The 27915-nt window shown below is 40.4% G+C and overlaps 2 protein-coding genes across 2 annotated transcripts in view; one reads left to right on the forward strand and one right to left on the reverse strand.

The window, feature by feature from the left end:
• The window catches only part of snx33 (sorting nexin 33), a 20029-nt gene extending 5190 nt beyond the window's left edge, over positions 1-14839 (reverse strand). Inside the window, exon 1 of the mRNA XM_023400274.2 lies at positions 12503-14839. Within this exon, the coding sequence (XP_023256042.1) occupies positions 12503-13934 (1432 nt within the window). The 5' untranslated portion in view covers positions 13935-14839. The remainder of the gene's footprint in view (positions 1-12502) is intronic.
• A 1039-nt stretch (positions 14840-15878) lies between these two features.
• snupn (snurportin 1) lies at positions 15879-25026 on the forward strand. Its single transcript, XM_023400275.2, has 9 exons — positions 15879-16004; positions 17498-17662; positions 18126-18306; positions 18598-18702; positions 21701-21797; positions 22901-22998; positions 23165-23242; positions 23737-23817; positions 24002-25026. The coding sequence occupies exons 2-9, from the start codon at positions 17505-17507 to the stop codon at positions 24320-24322; spliced, it is 1119 nt and encodes a 372-aa protein (XP_023256043.1). The 5' UTR covers positions 15879-16004; positions 17498-17504; the 3' UTR covers positions 24323-25026.
• The last annotated feature ends 2889 nt before the right edge of the window (positions 25027-27915 follow it).

Here is a 27915-nt window from a genome sequence, read left to right on the forward strand (position 1 = left end):
TTTTGCTTAAATCAGCACTTGCCCATTCGAAGGCAGTGAGCTCCCTTGCAGTAATGACAGTGTTACCATAGGTCTGAAACTCCTCCAACAAGGATTTAACAGCCTCCTGTGAACACAGTCCACTGTTGCAACCATCCCACTTTCAGTTTATATGTGTGTAACATTTCCCACCAGCCTGCAATCGCATACAGAATTAAATTTAACACTTTTTAATACCTTCCAAGGCCTTTTATTTTGAAGGAGCTGATTTCAGTTTTTCTTGTTGACTTTTCAAGACCTGCAGATACTCCGCCTAGTTCATACAGTATGTGTGAGTATGAGACAGAGAGAAAAAGAATGAGGACGGTCAAGATTGACTATGACCGCAGCCCTCTGGGAGAATGAACTCTGCTAAACGGCATCTGCTAAATTCCCCATTCCCACAGACCTCCCTGAGCCAGAGGTCACCGCAGGACAAATTCAGGATGTGCAGCACTTCTTCTCTAACACAACATACTGTATATTCTCTGTTTGTTTGGAAGTCGAACGGAAGTCCCTCCTGATACTTTGTTTACAGTACGTGCTCCTTCATGTACTTAGATTGATGTATGCAGTGTTAATGTCTGAGTCCCTTTTAAGTAAATCCAGCCTTATTTTTCTCCGCAGACTGCAGATTCTTTTAAGGTCCAATAATTAGCACACAGCAGTTTTAGGACAAGTGTGTCTAATTTTAATTCATTCTCATCTGGGGCTGTAGTTTCCAGTCACAGTTTATTTAATCACTCCTCTTGATCCTAAAATGGAGTGGAGTTGAGACTTTTTAGTTGAGGCTAGTTTGTATACCTCTGTTGACCCCTACAATGTGTATGTAATCGATCAAAATAACATGGGCTGATAGGAAGATGAACTGAACTGCTAGTCTTAGCTGTTTGTCATGAGATCGTACTGTAACAAGTGTCTTTAGGCCATGAGATGGCAAAATGAAACTTCTGGCCCAACATATGCCTGGGTCCTCAGCTCGAGTCTGGCCCATATACTTCCACATCTGGTCAGATTCAGGCTGTTACTGGCTGACAGCTGGAAGATTTTGTGTATGTGCACCAGAATAGGGCTAGATGCGGAAGTAGCATCTGACAATCATGCTGTATATGGGTCAGAAACGGGTCATGGAACTGGGTATACACTGGGCCAGAAGAAAACAAGCACATTTACTTGGCTCTTATAGTATTAAAGACCACGGTTGTGTAATTAGTAAGTAATTAGCCTTTTAACTTCTCCTGGCTATAATGATTTCCAAAACAAAGACATTAGGTAACTGCTATTTGGAATAAAATAAATTGACCCCATCATTACAAATCAAGATATTGTCTTTCAAATTTTTCCCTTTAGAGTTCAAGTTGAATAAAATCTGTAATTAAGCAAACGATTGCTTATTGTTTCACAGTCGTCTCGAGGTGATTGAGTTTGAGGAGTGAAACAGTGTTGGGCTAATATGTGAAAGCATAGCCACTAATATGTAATGACTTCACTGCTGCCGTGCAACCACAAAACACCCCCATTTTTCCTTCAAGACTTGGAACGGGGCGAAATTTCTCTCTTGCAAAGTAAAAGGGGAAAATATTTGGCAGGTTATAGGATGACATTTTCAAATCCAAGATAAACGTGCCATGGTTTGGTGAACCAACTTACTCAAACAGCCATTACTCATGTGCATTACAATACAAGAATACAGTCTAAGTAAAAATACTGTCTGGAAACCTTAAACTAGTTTAATGGTTTATTACTTTGACAAGAAAACTTTGTGTAATATTCCTTTCTGAATTTGTGTAATCAGAATGACTCATCAGTGTACTGTAAAATAAACCTGGGAATTCAAACACAGGAGGAAATGGCGTGACTGAGGAAGATTAGTGGGTGTTATTCACATCGGACAGACTAGTAAACAGAAACATTCTCCCACTGAGGACAAACAGAGCTTGTCACCACAAAACACTGGCCATTGGTAGAAAGCTGTGAGTGTGTAAGTGTGTGAGTGTGTGAGTGAGTGTGTCTGACGTCTGTGTCAAGCACCGCAGTGAACCGATGAGATATTTGTTTTTTGTTGATCTCTCAAAAATGTGAATGAAAACAGCAAAATACAAAAAACAAAAACAAACAAAAAAAAAACCACTCTTAAAATACTGCATCATAAGTTAGAAAGGATGTTTCCTTCACTGAGGTCTTCAGGCCCAGTCGCACCAAAAAACTCAAAATGGCAAGCAAAAATGAATCAACACATCTTAGCAGCAGTTGGTGAACGAGCTAGCAAGTCAGAAACATGCTAGCACTAGTCTATATGCTTTGTATTGAGCCGTTTACACCCCCTGACATTTTATTCTCATTCTCTCATGACTGTACCATGTATCATTTCATGCAATAGAGTTAATGAAAAGGGGGAAAGCATTCCACATCAACTAGCTTGCTAACTAGCATTATCAGTTAGGCTAGTGAGCTCACTCGCTAATGGGACGAGATACGCTCACCGTTCATTTAAAAGACAAATTAACTGTCATCAAATCATTCCTCGTTTGTCAAGGAGTTCATACTTTGACAAACAAAAGTGGATGGAGCAACACAGCTAATAAGCTACTATAGCTTCCTCCATTTTGGACTCTCCGGGTTCTTGTTCCCTCAAAGAACAGCACTAAAGACACCACAAATTTTGCGTGTCAAACTTTGGAGAACTTTGATATTTTGAACTTTACTTTATTTACTTCTTCCCTGCCAGCGAAACCACTAATTGAGGTGATTCCATTTAAATGAATTGATTTGCCTTTGGTCTACAATGAAAAGACAGATCTAGGTAGTGACATTTAAGCTTAATAGAGGTGTGGAGAGAACCAGAGGAGGTGTGGAAAGGAAAGGGGAAAAGCGTGCAGCAGAGAACGAGAGGGAAGCTTTCGACAGAAGAGAAGAGAAGAGAAAGAAAAACTGAGACACAGCTTGCAAGAATGCATGACAGGGTCAAAGGGACTTTGCAATATCTGCCAGTGTTTAAAGTGGGCCTTAAAAGCCTTAAGGATACACAAACATAAAAAACCTCCACTGCTGAGTAAGCTAACAGTAATAGTGTTTACAGCAGCCAATCAGATACACAGATAGAGACACAGCTGAAGTCTATGTCCTGACCTGGAATGTGCTCACAGGCAATTTTTGCCATCTCAAATATCCTTTGTCCATTTATCTTCAAGGATCATTTTTACTCTTTTATTTTTAATGACTTCAGGGATGAGGAATGTTCAAAACAGAACCACCCTCTTCTAGGCTGCATGGGGAATTAGTTACCAGAAATGTTCAATCTGTGATCAGGCAACTTCCTCTGCACGCTCCATCCTCCCTCGCGCTCATCCACTACATTTTTGACCCTGACTGCAACAGAAATAAGACATAAAGCTCGCAATAGCTCCAAACCTCAAATTGAATCTCTTAATTGAAGCCATGCAAAGAGATGTTCAACAGATGTTCTTTTTTTTTTATGCGTGTAAAGAATCTAATCTAAAACCATTATATACTTCGCATTTACACAGATGGTGTTATAAATCCACACTCGTGTCAGACACGTTGCCTTCATGATGTATTTGTTTATCAGCGGGAATATGCAAGAACACTGATCTTGAAGGGATGTGTAATTCATTATCACTCGTAATAGCCCTGTGTTTATCTTGCAATGATTTTATTTCATCTCCTTTCAGCTCAGGTTTCCTGCATTTATATAAAAAAAAGGGTGTTGTCACAGTTAAATCAAATATTGGACCAGATATGGATGAAAATATTTGGAATTTCGAGCTGACATTTGGAACAAAATGATCAGCTTTTATTATGAGATTTGAGTTGGCTTTTTCAAACTCTGGCAAAAGTTCAGACATTTAAAAAATCAGTTATGTCATCACACAAAGCAAAAAAAATAAATATAATCCTTTGTGTAGCTTATTAGTATGACTTTAGTAAGACTCTTGTCTCACTTTGTGAGAGTTGTGAGTTGTGATGTGCTGAAATTCCTTCAGGTCAAGGCTTTCTGTTCTGTGTCAAACATTACATTAATAGCAGTGTTATATAATAGTGACAGCTCTTTTGTTATTATTTCATCAGTTTTTGCCTTGTAACATTTGTCTAATCGGAAGTGTTGCAATGGCCTGAGGAGGCAGCACAACATTTTTTTAAAAAGTGGAGGATGTTCCTGTGATAAATCAGAGTTTAAATCAGAGTTGCCTTTGACACAACTGAATTCAAATCCAACCTCAACTGACAAATCTTACCAAATTAAATACTTGGATTTTCCATCATCCTAACTTCTGCGATTGCTTAGTGATGCTCACACAACAACATGACACAATAAGACTAGAGACTGTGCTGTAAACAATGCTCTCCTCTGGCGGATGACATCCCCACGCCAACCACAAGGCTCACGTCAGTGTTGCCATGACAGCAACTACAACTGGTGAACACCCAGAGGCCTTCTGACAGTTAAATCTTTATTTCTGTCAGGGAGAGACAGAGAAACAAAGACGGTGAAGTTTTAGTTTTGCACTACATTAGCTGCACTGGAGGTAGGAACCAAAGGAGCCAAAACAACAATTCATCTGTGAGGTAACTGGTGAAAGTGGTGCCAAAGAATGAACTGATCAAAACATGAACAAATTTTCATGGCAATTACTTCTATTTTCCAGTCCTTCATGGAAAATGCCAGCACTTGGAGAGTCAAGCAAACAAGCTGTGCATCCATTAAATTCTATCACAGGAGAAGAGCATATAGACGGACACATACAAGCAATTCAAGGTTTCCAGTTATCCTAGCCTGCATTTCTTTGGACAGTGCAAAGGAGGAAGCCCACGCAGACAGAGGAAGATCATTCAAACGACTCACAGAAAACCCCCCGCTGGTCTGGTCTGCTCCAGCTGTGGGGTGAAAGTACAAACTATTGAGCAGCCCTGTCATACTTTCAGACTGGCTTTTAGGCTGCTAAAAATAGCAATACATTTATGCTGCATTCAGTGCGTTTTGCATTGTTGCAGCTGGGAACAGCGGAGCAAGCTGAAAGCACATCTAAAATAACATTACTTTACAAAGTCGTTACGGTCACAACAAGTGACCCTTTGCACATAACACATATTTATTTAATCTATTGTTAATATGAAAAACTTATTATAACTTACTTACAATAGTGTAGATTTACAAAAAGGGTGGTGTTGGTGTTGCCACATGTATTGGTGAGGGGATGAAATACAGTCCAGGAAGTCTACAGATCCAGGAGTTTAAAGGATTATCAGACACAAAAACATTGAGAAAGGATTTTTAAAAAATCTGAAGTTTTCACATTGACAATCTTTTCATCCCCTGTCTCGATAACAAATAGTAGTCATGTTACAAAGTAATCTACCAGTGCCCCTTCTCACGCTTGATTGGCAAAGTTCAACTTGGCTAAGCTAATTTAGAGTTGGCCAAGGGACACTAGTTGAACCTTTGGCTAACACTGGCACCTTGACAATGTTGTTGATCAGTGTGCCAATGCAGTAGTCTCACTGAAATGAATGAGGACAGGGCCTTCATAGCTACAGACTAATACAGTATGTGAGAGATCAGCTGGGCCAGTACGCTATCCTCAATACTCAAGTGTTACAGAATCTTTGTGAACTACATGGCTCAGTTTTTGTTGACACAATGACAGAGAGGTGTTCAACTTAACTTGTAATTAAGGTCACAGTAGTTTGGCAGTGTTGTATTAAACTGCATCGTGCACTGAAAGGTGAAAGGTGTCTAATTTCTTTTACACACAAGTGGGACAGAATATTAAAAAACAATCATGTGGAGTAGCTATGAAACTGATTTCATAATGTTTTTTAGCGTCCTCTCTTTCTTTATTACTTTTTCAGTCTAATGCCAAAAAAAGGTGTTTTGGTTTTTTCGAGAGGAGGACGGAGGCGACGGTGGTAAAAAACCGAGCTCTTCGAGACATCTGTGATCTCCTTCAGTGTGAAACAGCAGTGCACCAGGCCAACACAGACAGGAATGCAGAAGCATGTGGATAGACAGTGTGCGTGAAGATGAGGGCCGAGTCTTTGTCAAGATTTATGAGTGAGCAAACATTTGCTCTCCAAAGTCACCACCGTCAGTCAGCTGAGGGGACCATAGCCAACAAAATAACATACAATCAACACTGAAAAGGAGCCATAACTGGGCCACTGCACACTCCTGAAACCCAGAGCAGGCTTTCATTAGCCTGGTTCCACAGATCGCAGCTTGTGTACCTGCTGACAATGTGGTATTTTCTCGTGTGTTGTAACCCGTGTATGGAATGTTAATCTGTACCATGTTTGTCAGATCATATAAACACGCCATGTGCTCCCGGCCAGCTCTTGGAAAATAAATAAATACATAGTATTGAAAAACTGTTCAGACAAAACACAAAAATACAACAAAACTCCCTGTTATTGGTGCAGATGAAGGGGGCATTTGGCATCAAGTGTTTCCTCAGAACTGGCAACAAAACATCTTCTCCTTCAAGCTGATAGAGCCTACATGTGGTTTTGTAATGTGCTGCCATATGGAGGACAACTAACCTCTTGTCCAGATTAAAAGTCTGGCTGGCGTGCTGGAGGCGTCCCAAGGGAGCAAGCTCATTCTCAAACCGAATAATGCTCCGCTCTGATCTGGATCACAGGTTTTATCCCACTATCAGCAACAGCTAAAGGGGCATAAAGACAAGCACTGCACTTTTGATAGCCAGCCAAATAAGAGACAAAAACAGCTTCAGCCTGGTGCATTTTATTTAAGAAAAATGCTCCACGGATTACCACAGATCATTTCTCATAAATTTTCATTTGTAACCTTAAAGTTCAGGATTTTAAACTGCATTTATTCCAGAGTGGCCTTTTCATTTTAATGGACAAATTCAACATTGTTTTGGTTTGTCCACAATAATCTAACAATCACTGTTGCCTTGCTTTCCTCAGCATGTCATCTGGGGCCACAGTGGATGCAGGTCCAGACTTCGTGCAGAGCCAACGCCTCAGATTTCATCTTTAAAAAGTGATCAGACCAGATCAGACTGACACCATGGGGCGGGTCAGTTTCACTGTATTGTGTTCCCATGTCATGTCATTATGCAAAACTTCGAGAGGTGGTTTGGTCTCAGATTAGTGCATCAGCTGTTTCCAGGTACAAAATCTACCATAGCAGTTACAGTTGTTGTCAATGAATCCTTACTTTCACACTTGCTATTTAAGTCCATATTGATACAAGACCAGGATGGCTCCTTTAACGAGTAACTAAAGTAATTCAAAATAAGCACTATTGATTGAACAGGGGACTGCGCAGTAAGTTTCAGAGACCAGGATTACCAACAAACAAGTAATTGTAACAGGCAGCGCGGTTGTAGCTGGCAGTGCTCACACCTGCCTTTCAAACAAAAGCCCCAGAGCACCTTTATTCGATCACAGTGCAACATAGTTAACCCTTCAGATCAAGACTTTCAATTGTATTCAAACGAGATCAAGGTCCAACTATGGTATTAGTTTTGGCAGAGGTTCAAAGCACTGCAATGCACTGTTTGGAGTCCAACCCTCTGGACCAGACTAGATTTACTTTCTCTGTTATTGAAACCAGGGCAGCAGCCCAGACAGACAATTCTGATAGGGATGTCTTTGGGGGGAAACAGGAGGGAAAAAGATGAAAGGAAGCAGACAGACGTGAAGAGCCTGTAACAAAGCAGAGGTGAAGCCTTAGTGACAGACTGATTTGCAGATTGAGAAACAGCAGAGACCAATAAAGAATATCTGTTGAGTTAAAGCCAAAAGAGAGAAAATGGGGCGAAAGGATTTAAGGAGCACACCCTGACATTTTTCTTGACATTACCCAAAACCTTCTCCTCCCTAAAGCCATTTCATCAAGGCCACATGCAGTCACTAGCTGCCCACCACAGCATCTCAAAGACAGTTAACATTCCTGCAGATCACATGCTCACCAGGATCACTGTTAAAAACAGCGTCTATAGACCTCAGTGAAGGGGAAAGTTAGACAGGAAAAAAGCAATGAGGAGATGAAGAGGAGGAGGAGCGCACCGGAAAAGGTTGACCTCAGTTCTGTGTGTTCTGAGTGTTGCCACAGCTGTATCTGGTTCAGCAGAACACAAGACACATCAAGGGGAGTTATCTGGACCGGCAGGGAAGACTCAGCAGAGGGAAACGGATTCTGTCTGAACAAAAACACTGCTGCGCAACCTTCTCTTGTACAGCAAAACATATAAACTGTTTGGCACAGAACATATCATGTTATCATTCATACACTTCATTTTTTAGGGTTTAAATAAACAACGTTTAATGTGATAATTACTGAGCGTTAGAGGTGCTGGTAGGCAGATTTTGTTGCCCTTGGACAAAGACTAGTTGTTTTCCCCGGCTTCCAGTCTTTATGCTAAGCTAAACTAACCGTCTCTTAGCTGCTGGTTCATATTTACCTTATAGACATGAAAGTGTTATTGATCATCTCATCTAACTCTCAGCAAGAAAGTAAATAAATATATTTCCTAAAATGTTGAATTGTTCCTTTACTTCTCACCAGTCTTTTTAATGCAAAAGGTTATAATACTCCCTCTGAGCAGCGCTATTACTGCAGGGCGGATTGGAGGCTACAGTGAGTCGCTATCTGAAAGTGACAAGACAGGTTGGGGTTAGCTGGTTAGCATGCTAACTCCAATAGAAGTGAGAGACAAGAGTTACCACTAGAATTGCTTTCCACTTCTGGAGACAGCTCTATGAGAATAAAGGAATGAAGTTTGATGCTGAACTCGTGGCGATTCTTCTAGACTGGTAAGCAAACAGCTGTTAATGCTAACAGTAATTAGCTAACGCTAAATGTAGCAATAGCAAAACTTACAAATAGCTCCTTTAAATAAGGAACAATCTAATTAAAGAATAAGTAAACAAGACTGCAAATGACCTGTAATTTGATGCCAACTTTCAGTAATACAACTTTCTATCCGCATTACTAAAGACGCATTTCAGTCAGAATCACAAAAACAACAAAAGAATGTTGTCAGTTGCCAACTTGTAATCAAAACAGATACATAGTCCTACTTTTCCAAGTCCAAGAACAGAGTATAGTTAAGCTAAGCTAAGCTGCAAAAACAAAAACAGTCTTTGTTGTATGTACAAAAGTATGTGGACAGAATTTGCCATAAAATAATTAAGGTTATTCAACAAATACTATTTGATGTTACAGATAATCCCTCTGTAATCTGTTATTAGCATTTTTGCCAAACATGATCGCAAAAACACGTTGAAATACCTGTGTGTTTTCCCTTTTTTCATTTTATCCGAGTTTTGATAATGTTCCCTTTAAGTACCTTTCTGATAGACAGTGGCCATTGTTACTACAAGTAAAACTTACAGGATAAAGGTAAATGATGACACATACATAGTATAACATTAGCACAATAGAGAAGAGTCATAAAGCCAGAAAACTGACTCATTAATATCAGTTCCATCAAAGCAATATCCAGCTTGCGTTTACTAACATTAGCTAACATGAGCCTCCATAAGCTTGGCTGTTGAACTTTATACTTGTAAGAGTCACTGCACCACACAATAACTCTTGACTCATAACTATGTAGCCAAGCAAATATTTTGACTTCTTGTGCCAAAGATTTAAGATATTCCCCTCAGTCATCCCAGTATAATGAAGGTGAGTGGATTTTTCTCTGTGCTGTGCCAAGCATTTAAATATTCAATTTTCTGAGGCGGATATCTCAAAAGCTCTGCATGAAACTGAAACTATCCACGTGACCTGACACCACTGGGTTTCATCAATAATCTTCATATTTAATGATATGGGTGGACTGACCCATTAATATCATTCAGATGGCTTTGTTTATCTCATTTATTCCTGGGTGGAGTACCTAAATGTAACTAGCTGAACTGTATCACAAATGAACTCTGCGATAATGAGCACCAGCTGCTTAAAGAAGATAACAACATCTACCAGCAGCATTACTCATGGTTGGTCGCAGCCCTTTCCTTCCTCCTGAACTAACTCCAATCAGCTGATATGGATACTTGTTTGATAGCTGTGTTGGTCAAAAATGTAACAAGGTTAACAGCAGATAACGCTCGAGTTGTAGACCTGAGTGAGCAGAACTAATACGTCACGATGTGCTTTATGAAAATCAGCCGTAAAAAACACGACTGTGGCCGAGTATTCAAATCAGGAATGTTCCCGTTACAACATAACAGCGTGCTTTATGATTTCAGGTCAACTATGTTAATGATTAAGCACCATTATGCTAATACAGGAGAGTGGTGGTGCATGTGCACAAGACGTTCTCACCAATATACTGTAAGCAGTGAATGTTGAGCATGACATTTATGCTGTCATTCACAAATGTGACCACTGATAATTGCAAACAGGCTGAATCACTTCTTGCAAAGTAACGGTGGCTCTATTTTTCCACGTATGTATACATGTGAGGTCTGAAAGGTTTAAAGGAAGAAAAGTGGTGGTGACTGCAGGGCCCAGAGTGACCTGTATGACCTGGTGACAGTAATGATGTGTGGCATTTTCAAAATAATGAATGTGCCTTTCACATTCTTATGTCAGTTCATGTAAAAATAGTGATTAGTGAACTTTTTATTATTTCACAGAAACTTTGATCTGCTGCTCTGAACAACTACAGTCTGCTGGGTGGAAACGAGGAGATGTATCTTACCTTTCTGGCAGCAGGTATGAGAAAATTTAATGACTTCACACACACATGAATAACAAAATGGGTAATTGGCATTTGTATTTCTTAGCCACACAACCAAAACAATAGGGATAATGATTTAAACAAGTTAACAAGTTGTCTCAGACAACCGCCAGATTAAAAGACTACAGGAATGTTCAGCACCACGGATGTCACCAAACTCAATAAAAAGGAGCAGAAATTTCAAGGATTACAACGTCACATCCTACTATGATACTGTACGTTTACTAAAAGCTGAACTTCCAATTTACCATTGATTCATTGCCTCAAAATATTTAGTTACAGTTTGTACCTACAGAATAAACCAAACTACTGTGGAAGACCAAGGTCACAATAGCTAAGGCAACCTGATAACATGCCACTTATTCCGATTGCCCAGTCCATACACCACTCCCTGCCGATGATACTCAGGTGTCCTTGTCAAATCATGGCTGCTGGCTGTATTATTCCACCACAACAAAGCTTGTGCCGCTTGGTCTCATCAAATTTTGAACAGAGACCAAAGGAATCTAAGGTGAACCTCCACAACAAAAACGCACAATTCTAAACGTGAGATTAATGGCGATATTGTTATATCACTAGTCAGGTTAATAGTTACTAATGACAGTCTAAGAAAACACACTTTGTATAATATCAGTAATATAAGAGCGTGTGCAATGAAAATGTGAGACCTAAGCTCCTTGATACATACGGTTTAGTTTGGACTGTACGCATGTTGTTAAGGGACACTGAATATCTTATCAATATTACAGTGGTCTGATTATCTATTGGAGTACATTATGTACCTATGGCTTCAATGATTTGTAATTTATAATATGATCAGTATAGGGTTAACACCAGGGAAGAGATACATAAATGATGTCAATTCTCTACCTTCCCCTCACACATGTTTGAAGGTATTTCTTAAAGTGAGAGAATGTGGTAGTGTGTGTGTGTGTGTGTGTCAGGGTGGTTGGGAGTCAAGGCGGTGGCGCAAATGAACTCAGATGCTGCAGGCAAACACTCTAACCGAAATATTCAGACTGACACAAAAAACATACTCACACTATGTTTTATTTTGGTGTGTAAAATGGTGTGTGTGTGTGTGTGTGTGTGTGTGTGTGTGTGTGTGTGTGTGTGTGTGTGTGTGTGTGTGAGTGTGTGTATGTGTTTGTGTGTGTGTGTGTGAAGAAAGGAGCAGGACATTGCTTGAGGCAAAACCTGACCTCATCTATCATCCATGGCAAAATAAATAGCCCAGATTGAGAAACAAAACATGCTTAGTCTGCACCCATTAGCAAGTTATTTTTCACTATCACTGAAGCTTTTTCAGTTTCCCAATGTAGTAGCTGCTTCTCTTAATTGTTGGATGCACAACAAGCAGATACACAATCACACTTGTTACAAAGTTGTTATTGGTGGTTGTGTCTGAATGTTTAGGTTCAATGATAATCTGCTAAACCCTCGAAGAGCCTTCTCGCTTCAAGACAGACATATCCTCTGATAAATTCAATTGGTGTGACATGAAAAGCCCACTATGGCCAGATGGCTGCGAAAACTAAGCTATCATTTTGTAATTTTAAATGGAAAGCCGATGCGGGAATGAAAAATTGATGGGAGGCTGAGGATGCATCCAAGCACCTGTGGTAATTATGGGTTTTCTTTTACTATTATTACATTTATCCATTTCCTGGAAATGGAGTTAAACTGTATAAGGACATCAGAGAAACCTCTCGCACATCAAAACGACTCGTAGAAGAGCTCATTACCTTTCTGTAGATGAATGATGTCGGGGAAGTTGGCGAGCAGGCCTTGGTAGAGCGACAGCTTGTCCAGCATTTGGAAGAGGTCATACTTAGGTTGCTCTGCAAACATCTCTCCAATGTTCTCGTAGGTGCGGCCTGTATGGGAGATGGCGTTGTTGAGGGCGTCCGAGCTGTGCGGAGGGTCCAGCATGAACGCCTGGCTGATAGACTGGAAGGCATTTCCCAGCCGCTGGAACTCCTTCCTGAACCCACCCAGGTGTTTACGCACCAGCTCTGAGGCAACATGTGTGAGCTGCATCACGCTGTCATCCATTTTTTTAGCAAAGGCCTTGAAGGAGTCGACCCGCTCCTCTACATCCTGAAGGTCCTGGTGCTCGTTAGGGATCTGGAGTGTCAGCATGAAATGGGCGCCCACCATCTCGTCTTTCTCCGCCCGCCTCTTTCCCAGTTTCCACTGCTTGTCGTCAGCGCACATCAGAAAGTGCTCAAAGCCTTCGTACTGGGAGAGGACTGGGTGACTGGTCATGTGGTTCATCCACAGTATCAGTCGTCTCTTACGCTTCTCGATGAAGTCTTCCTCAAATCGCCCCGTAGCCTGCTTCTCAGGCAGGTGAGGCACGGAGATCACAGTGAACTTGTGCAGTAAGCGGTTGTACAGCCAGTCAAAGTGTTTGTAGCGCCTGTAGACAGGACGTCCTGTGTGGCTCGGCGTGACCCGGTATGAAATGTAGGTCTTGATGCCCTTGAACTTTGTCTGTTTTGTGGGGTCTTCAATGGAGCAGGAGAAAGGCTGTGGGTTCTCCTTCCACCGGGGTCCCAAGGGACCCATGTCGATGGTGTACGACTCAGCTATTTTCGCCATCATGGGTACATCGCCCAGAACAAATGCTTCCACCCCTGAGCGGACAAAGCTAGAAAATCGATTCAAGTTCCTGCCCACCATACTGCCCTTCCTGGAGCTGGAGATGCTGTCCTGTCTCTCCATGTGCGGTTTGGGCCGGTAGTGCACATTGGGGTTGTTGGATAATGGGCTCTGATGGGCATGTCCATTGGCTCCCGGGCTCCTAGCGTGGTCAGAATCATCCACCACTGTGGACCTGTCATCCCAGTCGTCCCAGTCATCGTCTTCATCGTCATCATATGGTTGCTGCAAATGGGGAGGGGTGATTGGGTATGAGGGGAAATAGGAGGAGTCCTTTTCTAAAGAGCCTGCCGGGCTGATGGAGCAGTCAGTCACATTAGAGTTTGAGCGAGTGCGAATAATTTCCACATATGACGCTGGGAAGAGACCCCTCTCTCCCCGGCTGTTCTCCCCCTGAAACCAGCCGTCCACTGAGTTCTCATCAAAGATAACCAGTTCCTCATTCTCCTGGATGCTGATCTCTTCTTTGTTTTCACTTAGAAAAGTGTAGATGGCTTTGGCTTTCACTGACATCTTGATACTCCAGTGGGAAGTCCTAAACCAGCTGATTCTACATGCACATAGTGCCTATATTATATTGATGCTACTGTCTTGATGCATGCTGGGAAACATCTGACACAAGCTCACTGTAATATTAAAACTCATCTCAAATTACATGGCAGCTTTTGGATCAGGTGTGCAACAGCACAAGATGGCCTATGTAAATTTAATGATCTGATACTTAAGAAACACAGCAAAAGTAAACAGTTGTGTAACACTATTAGTTCTATCCGCCGAAACTCAGTCTAAAATATACCTACTCTGACCACTAGCATCCTCAGCCCATTGAGGCTTTGGCTCTATTGTCTTATTATCTATTATGCTTGGAAATCTAACAATAACTTTAAGCTATAGATGCTCTACAACACACTTACTCCCTTACAACAGAGAGAGTCTCTACCTCATTTCGCATCACAAACTCAACAGGTTCAAAAACAAAGCTGGTTTCTTCAAAGAGCTCCTCCGTAAACACCGTCGGTGGTTTTAATCCTCAAAAACTGGACTGCAACTTGGCGATGTTCGCTCTTGGGACACTTGTTTCTCATAACGGAGCCTCCAAAAGATCCTTGATGCAAATATTTCCAAGACAAAGTGGCCCGGCGCGGAGAAAAACAGAGGGATGAGTAATGGTATCCCTGTGCATTTTGAGCCTGCTCCGCATTCCCTCAGAATCAAACTTGCTGCGTTTTCCTTGTAAACAGGTTCCTGCGCATCTTCACTCGACTCTTTAAACGTAATGAAAAGCAGAGGCAGCGACCAAACAATCGGCTCCTACTGAGCATCAACACACATCACGGGCCAGTGTTATTTCTTGAGGTTTATTCCTGTGCGCGCTGCAACAAAGTAACTCTTTCCATGACGTGAGGCTTGGACAATTGAAGGCAAGTTCGCCTTTTTTTCATCAGCTCCTTTATAGTCCTCGACGGAGGAGGAACTGGCTCAACACCGCCCCCAACAGGAGAAACGCAGTATCACCCACAACACTGCCTTCAACATCCAAGAGACACTTTCTATAATAAGGCTTCAAATGATGATGATGATGATGCTGACCATTAAGTAGATAGAGAGGATGATATTAATGGTAATGATAATGATAATAATGACAACTATTATCAACATGGTCATATAGCAGAAGTAGGAGTTGCATCAAATTATCAGTAAATCAAACTGTGATTTCTTTAGTGGAAGCCTCCAATATAATAAACCGCTTTAATAGCTTATACTTGGTTAACATTCTCCACAGATGTTCCCTAAAATAGCCATAATATGATCATATTCAACATGAAATGAAATTTGTATACTGTAGCACCATTTCATATGAAAGTAGTTCAGAGTGCAGTTACAGGATAATAAGATAAAACAAACAAAGACGAACATAAACAGAGAATTAGATGAAATGTAAGTATGCGCTGGTGACAAGTAAATGTTCACTACATAAGTACAATTTTGTACTTTATTTTCTTTTTTTGCTCCATTTTACTTCCACTCCCCAAATTTCAGAGGGAAATATTGTAGTTTTTACTCCACTACATCTATTTAACAGTTCCAGTTACTTTTCAGACTAACTTCTTATAGTATCCAATAGTATGGACAAGCATAATGAGTACTTTTATTTTTGATACATTAAGTAAATTTTATTGCAAATTCTTTTTTACTAAGTAAAATTCTGAATTCATGGCAAACTTGCCACACAGTGATTTCAGGCAGACTGTTAACCACTATAGCTTTATGTATGGGGCCCTGATTTATGTGCTAGACCACTGATTGTCTGATTACTTATTGCAAATAACTTTACTCAAGTGGATAAAGATCTAACCATATTCAAAAATATTTCCATCATGTACACAACTTTGTTCTGTAAAACTCCGGTATAGTTTGCAGTTCTTGATCGGCCAACAAAAAAAATCGTCGCTGGTGGGAAACGGTGGGAAAGATGACAGCGTGACGTTTCAGCAGCAGCAGCAGCAGCAGCAGCAGCAGTAGCACCAGCAGCAGCACCAGCAGCAGCAGCCTCCTCAGCTTCCCTCTCCCTGGATGTCCAAGGTATCTACACAGCTCACTTACTGATTATTATCCGACCAAACCCCCTTTGTAGTGGTTCATTTTGGCCTGATAATTATGTGTAGTTGGTAGAAATTAAAGCAGTGACGTAGCGTTGGTAGCACACAGTGTTGCTAACGACTGCTCGGCCCACCGCATGCTAGCAGGTATAGCTTAACGCTAGCTGCTAAAATAAACTAATACTCTGGGATTTATTGATGTCAGTGAATCCAAATAGACCCCAACTAGATGAAGGTTTACACCACCTGTTTGCAAAGACGTTTGTAGTCTGAGCGTATTACAAACGTCATGTTAGTCAATGTTTTATTTTGTTATAAAACTGAAGTTCAATGTTCAATTTAATGATGCAACTTTACTTAGGTACACCTAGCAAAAACTAATAGACAGATAGATATATACTTTATTTAATGCAGTCTAATACAACATCCCTGCAGTTAATCAGTATTCATTCACCATTTAATTTGTATAAGTGAGGGTAGGTTAAATAGAATAAATAATCTCTCTGTTTAGTCCAATGCAGTTCAACAGCTCTACAGACAACATCCCCCAAATGGTCATGCATGAAACAGACAACATTAGTTTTAGCTGGATGTACCTAATAAACTGGCATCAGAGTGTATGTACCATTGATATGAAGTAACCCAGTGAGATCCTGTCCATGTATTCTACGGTACCTGACCTCCATTTGTGGAGCCACTGGTTTAGGGTGCAGACGGGAACAAATGATTAGATAAGCACGTATTGTTTTGACAGTGATTGGCAAATTACAGTTGTATGTATATGTCTCAGCGCCACAGGGCAAATTACATATTGTTGATTTTTGAAGTTAGAATAAGGAAATGTGTCCCTTGCAGCATGCAGACATTAAAATTCAGCCTTTCTTCAACTGTTAATGTACTGTTACTCTGTCTTTCATGAACTTTACAAGTAGGTCTTAGTCAGTACCTAGTTCGTATTTCCACCCTTGTACTTCACTGTTGGCAAATAACAGGTTACTAAGTACTGAATTAACTTCTGTACATGTCATGAAATAAAAGGTAGCAGTGCACTAACATTTGAAGAAAGGCTCAATCTTTAATGTCTGTTTGCTGAATTTACTTCTTTTCACTTCAAAAATCAACCAACTTTTGCATACGAGGTCTTTATGTCTGGGATATGGTTTTCATTCATTGCAGAAGCTATCCAAAGCTGTCACCTTGAGCTCTGGGAAATGATCACAGACATTTTGTATTGTTTTCTAATATTTTATAGACCAAGCCAATGATAGAAAAAAAAAACAATCATAATTTTAAGACATCTGAGATAAATATGTTTATGAACGAAAGCACATGGTGTTTTTGAGGCTTGTAAATAGTGACATTTCGTCAACCACATTACCTTCCAATATAACTTTCCTCAGTAGTCTCAGGGAAGTGGATGGTCAGTCTTAGAGCAAGGGGGAAAATGCCTACAAAAATTTTTTTTTTCCTGATTAGAGTCCCCATGGATGACCTGACCCAAGCCCTCTCGGCCAGCTTTGCTGTGTCCAAGGAGCCCAACAGTACCGCCGCCCCACACCCTCGGCTGGCCCAGTACAAGAGCAAGTACAGTGTGCTAGAGCAGAGTGAGCGACGGAGGCGCTTCCTTGACCTGCAGAAAAGGTACATGTCGAAACTATTTAGTGTTTGTCCAGTCCAAATGGTATGTGTGTTTATACATGGGAATGTACTTAAATTGCCTTAATTGCCATTAATTTGTTTGAAGTGTAAAATAAGAGGATGGATTTCTACCTTCCTGCTCTCTACATTGCGACATTAGCAGATTTTCATCAGTGAATGCTCACTATTGATAAGTGGCATTTACATCTGCTTTGTGTTGGTTCCAGCTACTTAGAACGAGTTATATTGCAGCCACAATATTGGTTAGCTGTTTAACATGACTCTCTCCAAATTGGACACAATTGGCCAATTTAAAAATAAAATGCAAATGAATGACTGATTTCGCTTCAGGAGGCTGCTGTTTTATTGCATTTTTTAATGTTATGAGTAACTTGTAGGCTCAAGCTCAATCATGCCACAGCCGAAGTGTCTGATGGAGCTTTCTTTTTTCCATTGGCCGTCTAAGTAAGCGGTTAAACTACGTCAACCATGCACGGCGTCTGGCTGATGGGGACTGGACAGGCGCAGACAGCGATCCGGAGGAGGACATGGAGAAAAAGGAGGAGGGGGAACAGCAGCAAGATGGCAACGCCGAGGAGGGGATGGAGATTGAGAGGAGGAAGCTGCCGAAACATTATGCAAACCAGGTCAGTGTTTGACGTATTATGACCCAGATATATTACTGTTACACATGTGTGAAGGTCAACTAATTATTCAAGTATCTTTTTTTAATCTGCATTCTTCTCTGTTTATTCCAGCAGAGGGCGCTTTAGTTTTTAGAATTACAGCCCTGTTCTCTGGCATTAGACTCAGTCTGCAATACATCACACTCTTCTTTAATGCTGACAGATTTTTCCAATAATTCTGGGACTCTCCAATACAAATGTTGATGAAGATGAAATGCTGAGCTTGTTAACGAACCTCCCTATCCTCCTCAGCTCATGCTGTCAGAGTGGCTGGTGGACGTGCCATCAGAACTGGACACTGATTGGCTGATGGTGGTCTGTCCTGTGGGGAAAAGATCTCTCATTGTTGCCTCCAAGGTAGGAACCTGTCACTGCTCTTTCACTGTCTCACATGATCTGTTACCGCAGTCCTTGAATTCAAGAATTCAGGAAAGAAGAATAAAATCAGGTTATGGTGCCACCTTGATACCTGGCTGGATATAGAACTGTCAGTCAAATACAGCTGAGCTTCTTTGAGCCACTTCTTATTGGCTTTTGAAGTCTTTTCCATCTCTGCTGGTTTTGATGTGTCATCTTTCAGCCCAGATCGAAAGTCTTACGAGTCTCCAGATGTGTTTAACTTGAAGAACAGCAACCAGCATCTATTTGATTTCTTTTTGATCTAAATGCACTATCACGGCTTTTCCCGAATCAGTACTTTTGAGGGGATTACTGCACGTTACTTCTGTTATCTGTAAATTCAACGCTGCATTCCTGGTATTGAAGAGAATGGTGTGAGTAAGATGAGCCACCTTTTCTGGGTAACTGTACACAATATTCATGATACGGGGTAATGCATGGAGTAATTTTCCTGAGTCTGTGACAGAGAAGCCAGTAAGTGTGAACTGATGTCACTATAATGCTGTGAAGAAGTTGATTCATGTATGTAAGGTGCACAGCGAACACCGTATGAATCATAAGATTTGCATAATTTTGAGTCTGAGTCGCTAAGTGAATCAGTTTTATCTAAATAAAACATGCAGCTGCATAAATAGCCACAGGCATATATTTGTTTTAAACCCATTAAGTAAACTACATGACTACAAGAATGTAATGTAAAAAAGAAAAAGGGTTTGGCCTTGGCACTGAAGGGTTGAGGAAACTGGAAAACGAGAAGTAGAGAAAGCGACTTCTGCCAGACAACACTAAACGTATTGAGCCACGTTGTGTCTCGTCATCCAGTTTGAAATAAGAGAAGTAACCGCCATGCTGATTCAAACCTGAATTATATCATTAGATTGTAAAACAGAAAGAAAATAAAAGACGATCAGGTAAGAGACAGATTTTACAGCACACAAAGTTTCTAATTTGTGTAGTATTTTACCACTTTTCTACCTCCTCATACAATTAGACAAAAGACTGTGTGTCAGTTGTTAAGCTATAATACCTAAAGCAATGGTTCCCAAAGCTAGGGCCATAAAGCCAGTACCCTTTGCTATAAAAGCTGAGTAATAATTATAAAGCTTTATAAAATGTTCGGCTGTAACTTCCTTGAATTCTGCACAGTCTGTTCTGCAACATTCCTCAGCTCTCCTTGTCAAGCTCACAACAACCTGATACTGATTCTGAACTGAAGTAGGTTCTCGATCTGCCAGTGCTATGTTTGTACGACTGCAACTTCCTAACATGAGTAAAAAAAAAAAAGAAAACCCCTGAGAGCTTGAGAGAGAGCTTTAGAGTTGTTTCAGTAGACGAATGTAAAAACAAAAAAGATTGGCAACCCCTAATCTACAGAAAATGCTGAGAGCCTGGAGTTTGTATTTACACGTCACATCTTATGAGTTGTCAGAAACAGAAAATCCAAAATTCAGATGATGCTGAGTAAAAGCCGGTGTGTGGCAGTCACCGGGGCCTGTGGTGAATCATAAGAAACCCATCAGTCTGATTAAACACCACCTAACATTCCCATTATTGAGTATTAATATATTCTACAGTATTTTCAAAATCATCATGAAGACATAAAGAGAAGAAGAAGTGAAATTAGCTAAACTTATTGTGAAAAATGGACTTTAGTCAGAAATTTGGGAAATTTCTCATTCACTTTCTTGCAACATCACGTTTGTGATGGGGTAGTCTTAAATGTTAATGTCAATGTTCATTTACATTGTATTGTATCAGTCTTATGATTCATGAGTAATGGAAAGGCTTGAAAATGCTTATCAGCATTAGATATGGATTACTGGTAACTGGTACAATGTGCCTGTCCTGTCGTGTGCTCTAACCTTTGTTGCAGTGGTGTCACTAACACTCCACACCCTGTGATGCAACCGTCTACAGTATCATAATGACTGTGTGCACCTATAGTCAGTCGGTTCCTCGTTCCTTACATCAGACGTTGACCCCACTGATGACAAACATGTGGAGCACCACGGCCCAGCGCTCTCTACAAAATGAGAACTGAAGATTCTTTGAAAAACAGAAACAACAGATGGTTCCCAGTGCTGGAGGAGAGCTGAATGACACGTTTCATCTGCTCGCAAGCATTGGCAGTCATTTGTCAGAGTTACACAATATGACACTGAGCTTTTAAAGCTGCTGCTGCTGTATAGCTCTATTTTTAAATGCACAAAGGCAGCTCCAAACAGATTATGCTCATAAATTATGATACAAATAATATACAAAGGATGAAACTTGAATAAGAGAGTGGTCTCAGGCTTTTGGACCCTCTTTATTTAAAGCTGGGCAATAATTCAGGAGTACTGAGTGGGATCGAACTCCAACAGTTGAGTTATCGAGTAGTAATCAACCGATCATTTTAGATGAGGATGACAATGTGATAATATTGCGGTGTTGTTTTAAATTTAAATAATTTAAGTTAATGATTCAAAGTAAATTATAATTAAAAGAGAAACAGTTGTTGCAGTTTTCGTTTTACGAATACAAGTTTTTTCTTCGCCGAACACGTTTCATGTCATTGAACATCAGACTGATCAATTTATAAGTGATTTTTTTTGCCAATATTTGTCATATCATAATGTATATCACACCTAACTTAAATATATATATATATTTAAAAACATTTTTGTACAGATTTATCTGAATCATCAATATATTGGTGTTGTAAATCTCCCATTGACCATGTCTGTGTATAAGGTGACCTTACATGAGATTCTGAGGTTTAGAAAAACCTAAGTTTGAATCGTTACGCAAAAGCCAGTGTCAGATAGTGTCATCAGGCTACATTTACACACATGCCTTTATAAGGTTGTAAGGATGTGGGCCATAAGGCCAACCAATAGAAAAACCACAGCTAACAAATTGCAGGTGTTGTCTTACCCCTCATGTGGGGTCTCTGTTTTTGACTTTTTTTCTGAAGGGCTCCACTGCAGCGTACACTAAAAGCGGCTACTGTGTGAACCGTTTCCCCTCCCTGCTGCCCGGTGGGAACCGACACAACTCTGCCATGGGAAAAGGTAGGAGGGCCGCTTGTATCTCTGGAGGGCAGTGGTTCACTAAAATGGACCGCCTGGGTATTTTCGCAACACGCACAAGTGTTTCACCAACAGTAGATTCTTCTGTTGTCTCCCATTCACTCGTGAGGTTTTTATTTTCTTTCTTTTTTTTTACTTTTTAAGCTTTTTAACCTTTTAAACTCCACTTACCTGCTGGTGGGACAGAGAGTACGAACTCATGCCATGCAACTTTATTTTTAAATTCTAGTGGAGACCCCAAACTTTCCTAAGGTACTAAATTTGACTGAATAAAATGTTGATTATTATAGATTATTTCCATTTTAATGGATTGGTGATTTTAATTAAGAGATTTTTTATATTCTCTTAACGCTACTTAAGGGGAAATAAAAGGGAATATCTGGACATTAAGGGGTCAGTGAAAGCAGAGATCTAACTAAAACACCCAGTGAAGAGTTGATATTGTCACTATTAATATCATTTTTTTTGGGGGCTTTTTGTGCCTTTATTGATAGAGCAGTGGAGAGAGACAGGAAATGGGGAGGCAGAGAAAGGGGGAATGACATGCAGCAAAGGGCTTGTCCGATGCAGGACTCGAACCTTACCCTCTGTATATGGGGCGGATGCTCAACCAACTGAGCTATACGACGCCCCCAGTTTTGTCTTTTGTTGTTTGTTGACTTTTAAACAAGTTTTTTTTTTTATATATATATATATATATATATATATATATATATATATATATATCCTTTTGTAGCTAAAGAGTCTCGCAGCACTGGTTGTTCATTGATGCACCATCCTCAGGGTGTTGGGTGGGGGTTTGTTGTTGGTGTTTTGAAATTCTTTTGGTTAATTTGACCTAAAAAGGATTTGCACAACCAAATAATACCAGAACTTAGATCTTAATATCAGAATAATTGAGCCAATGTTACAGATCAAAAATCACATCATGCACCCTGCAGATATCTGGAATATATTCGTATTGCTTTTTATTAATTCAATAATAGTAAAGATTATATCATAAGTCAGCATTTCATTTCAGTCAGAGTTTTATACCTGTAAATTTTGTATATCTGTAAATTGGTCTTTGAATTTGCCTCATGCAGACTACACAATCCTGGACTGCATTTACAGCGAAGTGGACAGAACATACTACATCCTGGACGTCATGTGCTGGAGAGGCCACCCGGTCTACGACTGCCCGGTAAGACTGGCGTCTTAATCCTCCAGCAATCCAGGAATGCTTGTCTAATTGCTTAAGTAGCAAAGTCTGGGCCACAGATGTGCTTTTTTACCATGTTGCCAATCTCATTGGCTCAGGATTTGAAATAGGAGTTTTTTGTTTACAGTGCTTGTTTTCTCATCAACAGACTGAGTTCCGTTTCTACTGGCTTCAGTCCAAAGTCCAGGAGACGGACGGCCTATCAGAGATCGCCAAACGCAACCCTGTGAGTACCAGAAACAGGAGTGGAGCCTCTCCACTTCATGCCCCACTTTTTCTTCCTAAGTTTTCTGTTGTTGGAGACACTGTGACGTGTTTATTCAGTCTTTGGGTTTCTGAATGTTGTGTGTGTTGTGTTTCATGCCTTGCTGCACTTAATTTCCTTATATGGGATAAATAAAATCCTGAACTTAAACCTACACTTCCTCAGGGGGAAAATAAGACAAAGGAACATTAAAGACAAACTCTCATTACTGTCTTGGGGACTAATTGTGCACTGAAGTAATTATTGCCCACAAATCTTGAAGATTATGGTGCTGGAGTGAACTTTGAGTTCCACCTCTAAACCTTCAGTGTTTGTGTGGCCCAGCTCAGCAGAAGCTGAATCAGGCTTAGTCCTTGCAGAGTGAGCTCACCATTGGAATTTTCTCACATTTGACAAGAAGACAAATTGTGTTGGGAACTAACATCATGGTGCTCTGGTTTTGTTTGGTCCAACAGTTCCGGTTTGTGAGCCTCCAAAGCACAGACTGCACAGCAGAATCAATTCAGAAAGCCCTGGCAGCTGAGTACAGCTTCAGCGTAAGAACAGTTCATTTGATCTTAAAATGTTTTCTACAAAAACCTTGCTCTGCCTCCAGAATGCTGGATGTAATGATGTGTTTATGGAGGAAAATCTGTATATTTTCTGAAAGACAAACTGAAATATATTTTGTTTGCTTCTCTTCAAGCTTTGACGAGTTTAATTCTGAATTTCTGGCTGCAGGTGGATGGTCTCCTTTTCTACCACAGGCAGACCCACTACACTCCCGGCAGCACCCCTCTAGTGGGCTGGCTTCGCCCCTACATGGTCACTGACATCCTGGGTATAGAGGTTCCCGTAGGACCCCTCACCACTAAGCCTGAGTATGCCAGCCACCAGCTGCAGCAGATCCTGGAGCACAAAAAAACATCAAGCGAAGTCCGCCCAGCTAACAGAAGCGGAGGCTACGAGCTAGAGTACCTATCCACGCCGAGCCAGGACAGTGCGGACTCTCTGAACTTTTTGAATCAAAATCCAATAAGGGAAGCGAACATGGAGATCTGAGTGGGAGGCTTAACGAGATGCAAATTGCCAACTCAGTGTTTCTGAGTGGCGTCAGCCCACATATGGCTCTTTAGAATGTCTGCTGAATGGTTCTGCAGATCTGACCAATTGCAAAGCATGGCTAATTCTAATCCGGCACTGCTCAGGATGCCCTCAGCGTGCAGATTAGTAGAGCTATGCTGTATATGTGTTTTTATTTTGGCTAAAAACAGTTACATCTTCACTTTTACCTGCTGCAGAACTTGGAAACAATTAGTTTCCTTGAGAATAATTGCACAGCATTTAGCCACTATAATTACAATGTCACAGTCTGTTATGCAGATCCCTTTCATAACACCATAGGTGGTCGCATGCGATCAAAAAAAGAGGACAAGAGGTGTCTTATGTAAGATTTTGCTGCTCAGCGCTTTGTGCACTTAAAACAGATCTCACATAAGAAACATCTCATCTTTACTGTTATCAGTTGTTTGTAGGTTTTCTGACGATGTCTTTGATGCGTATTCACTGATCGTTAATTTGAGCAACAGAGTTTAGGATTCATTCATTGTTTTGGAAGGTGAGATGTTGCTGCCTGGTCAGACCCTGTGAGTTGTCATCATGCTGAACAGCAGGAGTGGCATAGGCTTTTACAGTTTAATACAAAGTTTAACATTGCTAAGGTGTTTTAAAGTGTATGTTTCTAAATAAATGTTTTTTTTATTGGACTACAGTCCTGTTCACTGTGTTGCCATGGGTTGTTGAATTTTTTTTGTTTTGTTTAAAAATTAAGTCTTGCTAACAGAAATTTAACAAATTTGGATTCTGGTGGCTTTTCCACCACTTGGTTATGTGATGCAACTAAAAGTATCAAACAAAAAAAATGAAGTTTGAGGAATTAATATATCAAATTCTAGTCTTTGATAGTTAATTTTACAAAATAGTGTTGATTCTGTGATAAAACAAGGACTGACATAAAATAAAGCTAGAAAAAAAAGCCTAGAGAGAGAATATATATCATCTTCTACTTAATGCCCAAGCTCTGTCAGTGTACCTGTGAGTAGCTGATGTTCCAGTATATGATGTGACTCATACTGCTGTTCATACTGCCAGCGCTCATGAGCAGAGTTCGTGAGCATCCCTTCCTCTCTGCTCTTAGCTTACTGTGCCATTTGCGTAACTGAAGAACTGGGTGGAAACTGTACAGGAAAAGACGTGTGAAGTGTCTGGCAGGGCTGTGAACTTGGTTTTAGTGACCTGTGCCAACACATCCTGACAAAGAACACCTCAGATCGCCTCAGGTTACCAGATCTTGGTTATGTGAAGTAGTTTACAATGTCTGAGGAAGGGAGGTGACCTCATTTTCCTTTTCCTTTCTCCCCAGTTTTTAAACAAATTAGTTTTGAATTTGAGTTGCTTCTGGTTACCTATAACCTATATACTATATACACCTACAACATAATGAGGTCTCTCTCAGATAATTATTTTTAAGACTTAGTCGTCTTAGTAGTAGTAGTAGTAACTTTAAAACTAGTGTCTGTAGGGATGGCTTTGTTGGTCAGTCCACCTCTTTGGTTCAGACTCAAATATCTAACAACTATTGGATGTATGGCCATGAAATCTCCAGAGGATAAAGCCAATATACCTATGACTATCTCTACACCAACTTGATGAGACTGGCACAAATTCGTTCTGACTTTCACGATCCTGACTTTTCCTCTAGCGCCGCTTTGATTGATATTTTTGGTTTCAATGTTTCAAAACCTGTTGAATGGATTGTCATGAAACTTGGTAAAGACATTTATACCCTCCTCTGGATAAATTGTAATCCTTTTGGTAGTCCCTTAACTTTAACCATCATCAATTTAAAATTTGTCCAGTCTTAGTTTATGACTAAATACCTGCTAAACTGACATTTCCCCAACTTTACTTTTATTTAATGCTAATTGGCAAATGAATCAATGCTAAATGATAACTTAAGATGGTAGTGAACATTATTCCTGCTTACCATTAGCATTTTGGCATTGTCATTGTGGTCACGTGGTGACGTTAGCATTCAACTCAAAGCCCTGCTGAGTGCAGCTCACAGAGCTGCTAGCTTAGCTGTTGGTTAAACTCAGAGCATTGTAATACATAAATTCTCGTGGAACATTTCAACAGCTGTTGAATGGTTCGACATTAAACCTGGTAGACATTCATACATACCCTCCTCTGGATGAAGTGTAATCCCCTTTGGTAGTCCTTTAACTTTTATCAAGCACCATCATCAAGTTATAATTGGTAAACATAAACATTATTCCTGCTTACCATTGGCATTTTGGCATTGTCACTGTGAGCATCTTTGTGTGCAGATCTTATCATTTAGCTCAAAGCCCGGCTGAATACAGCGTCATAGAGCTGCTAGCTTAGGTGTGGTTTAAATTCAGAGTATTTGAAGTCATCACTTTGGCCTTTTTTTAGAGAGTTTAGAGATAAGGTAGCTGAACAGTACAGGGGTTTGTGTTTAAAAGACACATGTGTGTTTGTGCCACTACTCACTTTTTCTACAATGGAAAAAAACAAATGTTATTTTCTCCTTGCCTTGCTTTTGCGATGGTATCACTATTGCTATCACCACCTACACGGAACAGATGAAAGTAACATGTTCAATCATTACCCTCTGTGGGGATTATTATAATTCATTCTGGGAAACGTAGGAGATCACTGACTGAGGAGGAGGAGGAAGGTGCAAAATGCAGCTGAAGGAAACTATACCACAATTACAATACCTCATCACCTGATAACTCCTGGAAAGCAACACCAAAGACAATCAATAATTTTTCATTATCTGCTTTTTGATGAGATTTCACTTCTATCTAAATGCAGACAAGGAAAAAAAATATGTATAACAGTGATGATGACATTTATGATAAATCAGGTTCAAATGAGTTGAATTTTTCTATATATACTCCATGTTTCCACATGGTTTTAGGACTCATCTCCCACTGTGTCGCTGCTTCTCTCGTCAACGTGTGTGTGTGTGTGTGTGTGTGTGTGTGTGTGTGTGTGTGTGTGTGTGTGTGTGTGTAAACAGTACATGCCAGATTTCTGCAAAAAGCTCTAAAGGATTTGGCTTTACTGGAGTGTAGTATTTCAGAGCAAGATATTTGATAAAGTTCATCGAGTACAGTCAGATTTTTTTTTCTTTCACATTCAGTCACCTCTACACCCAAGGGTCTGTAAAAGAGAGCATGTGGTTTACTGCAAGACAGCTATTAGTCAGCAGCACCGATTACTTTCCAGGAACTGAGCACCTGTCAGTCCACAGTTACACTTTTCAGAGCATTCTCAGTCTCCCACACACATGCACAGACTCACACGTACAATGTTGCTTACTTCAGCCCTCTCTGATCTTTACGAAAGGCCTTGTCACAAGACAAACAGATTTGTGTTTCTCCTCTTCAACACCTGTCACATAAAGGGTGTTTAACCTCCATGGCTGGTTTTAGTTCCTGGTGTTATTGTCTGAAGGAAGATGCATGTTGATTTGTGGGTCTGCAGAGGGCTGTAGCCAGGATTTAATTAATCATAAGGTCAAATACAAATCCGCTAGAGGCTCCACTCCTACACCCCTTAGA

The sequence above is a fragment of the Seriola lalandi genome, unplaced genomic scaffold (genome assembly GCF_002814215.2).
Source record: "Seriola lalandi dorsalis isolate HSWRI2012SDOR001 ecotype SW California unplaced genomic scaffold, Sedor1 jcf7180002052274, whole genome shotgun sequence".
Taxonomy (NCBI): Eukaryota; Metazoa; Chordata; class Actinopteri; order Carangiformes; family Carangidae; genus Seriola; species Seriola lalandi.

Coding starts and splice junctions, on each gene's coding strand:
- snupn (XM_023400275.2), top strand. CDS start 17,505: ATGGATGACCTGACCCAAGCCCTCTCGGCCAGCTTTGCTGTGTCCAAG. Junction 18,307..18,597: donor CGAAACATTATGCAAACCAG/GTCAGTGTTTGA, acceptor TATCCTCCTCAG/CTCATGCTGTCAGAGTGGCT. Junction 23,243..23,736: donor AGATCGCCAAACGCAACCCT/GTGAGTACCAGA, acceptor TTGGTCCAACAG/TTCCGGTTTGTGAGCCTCCA.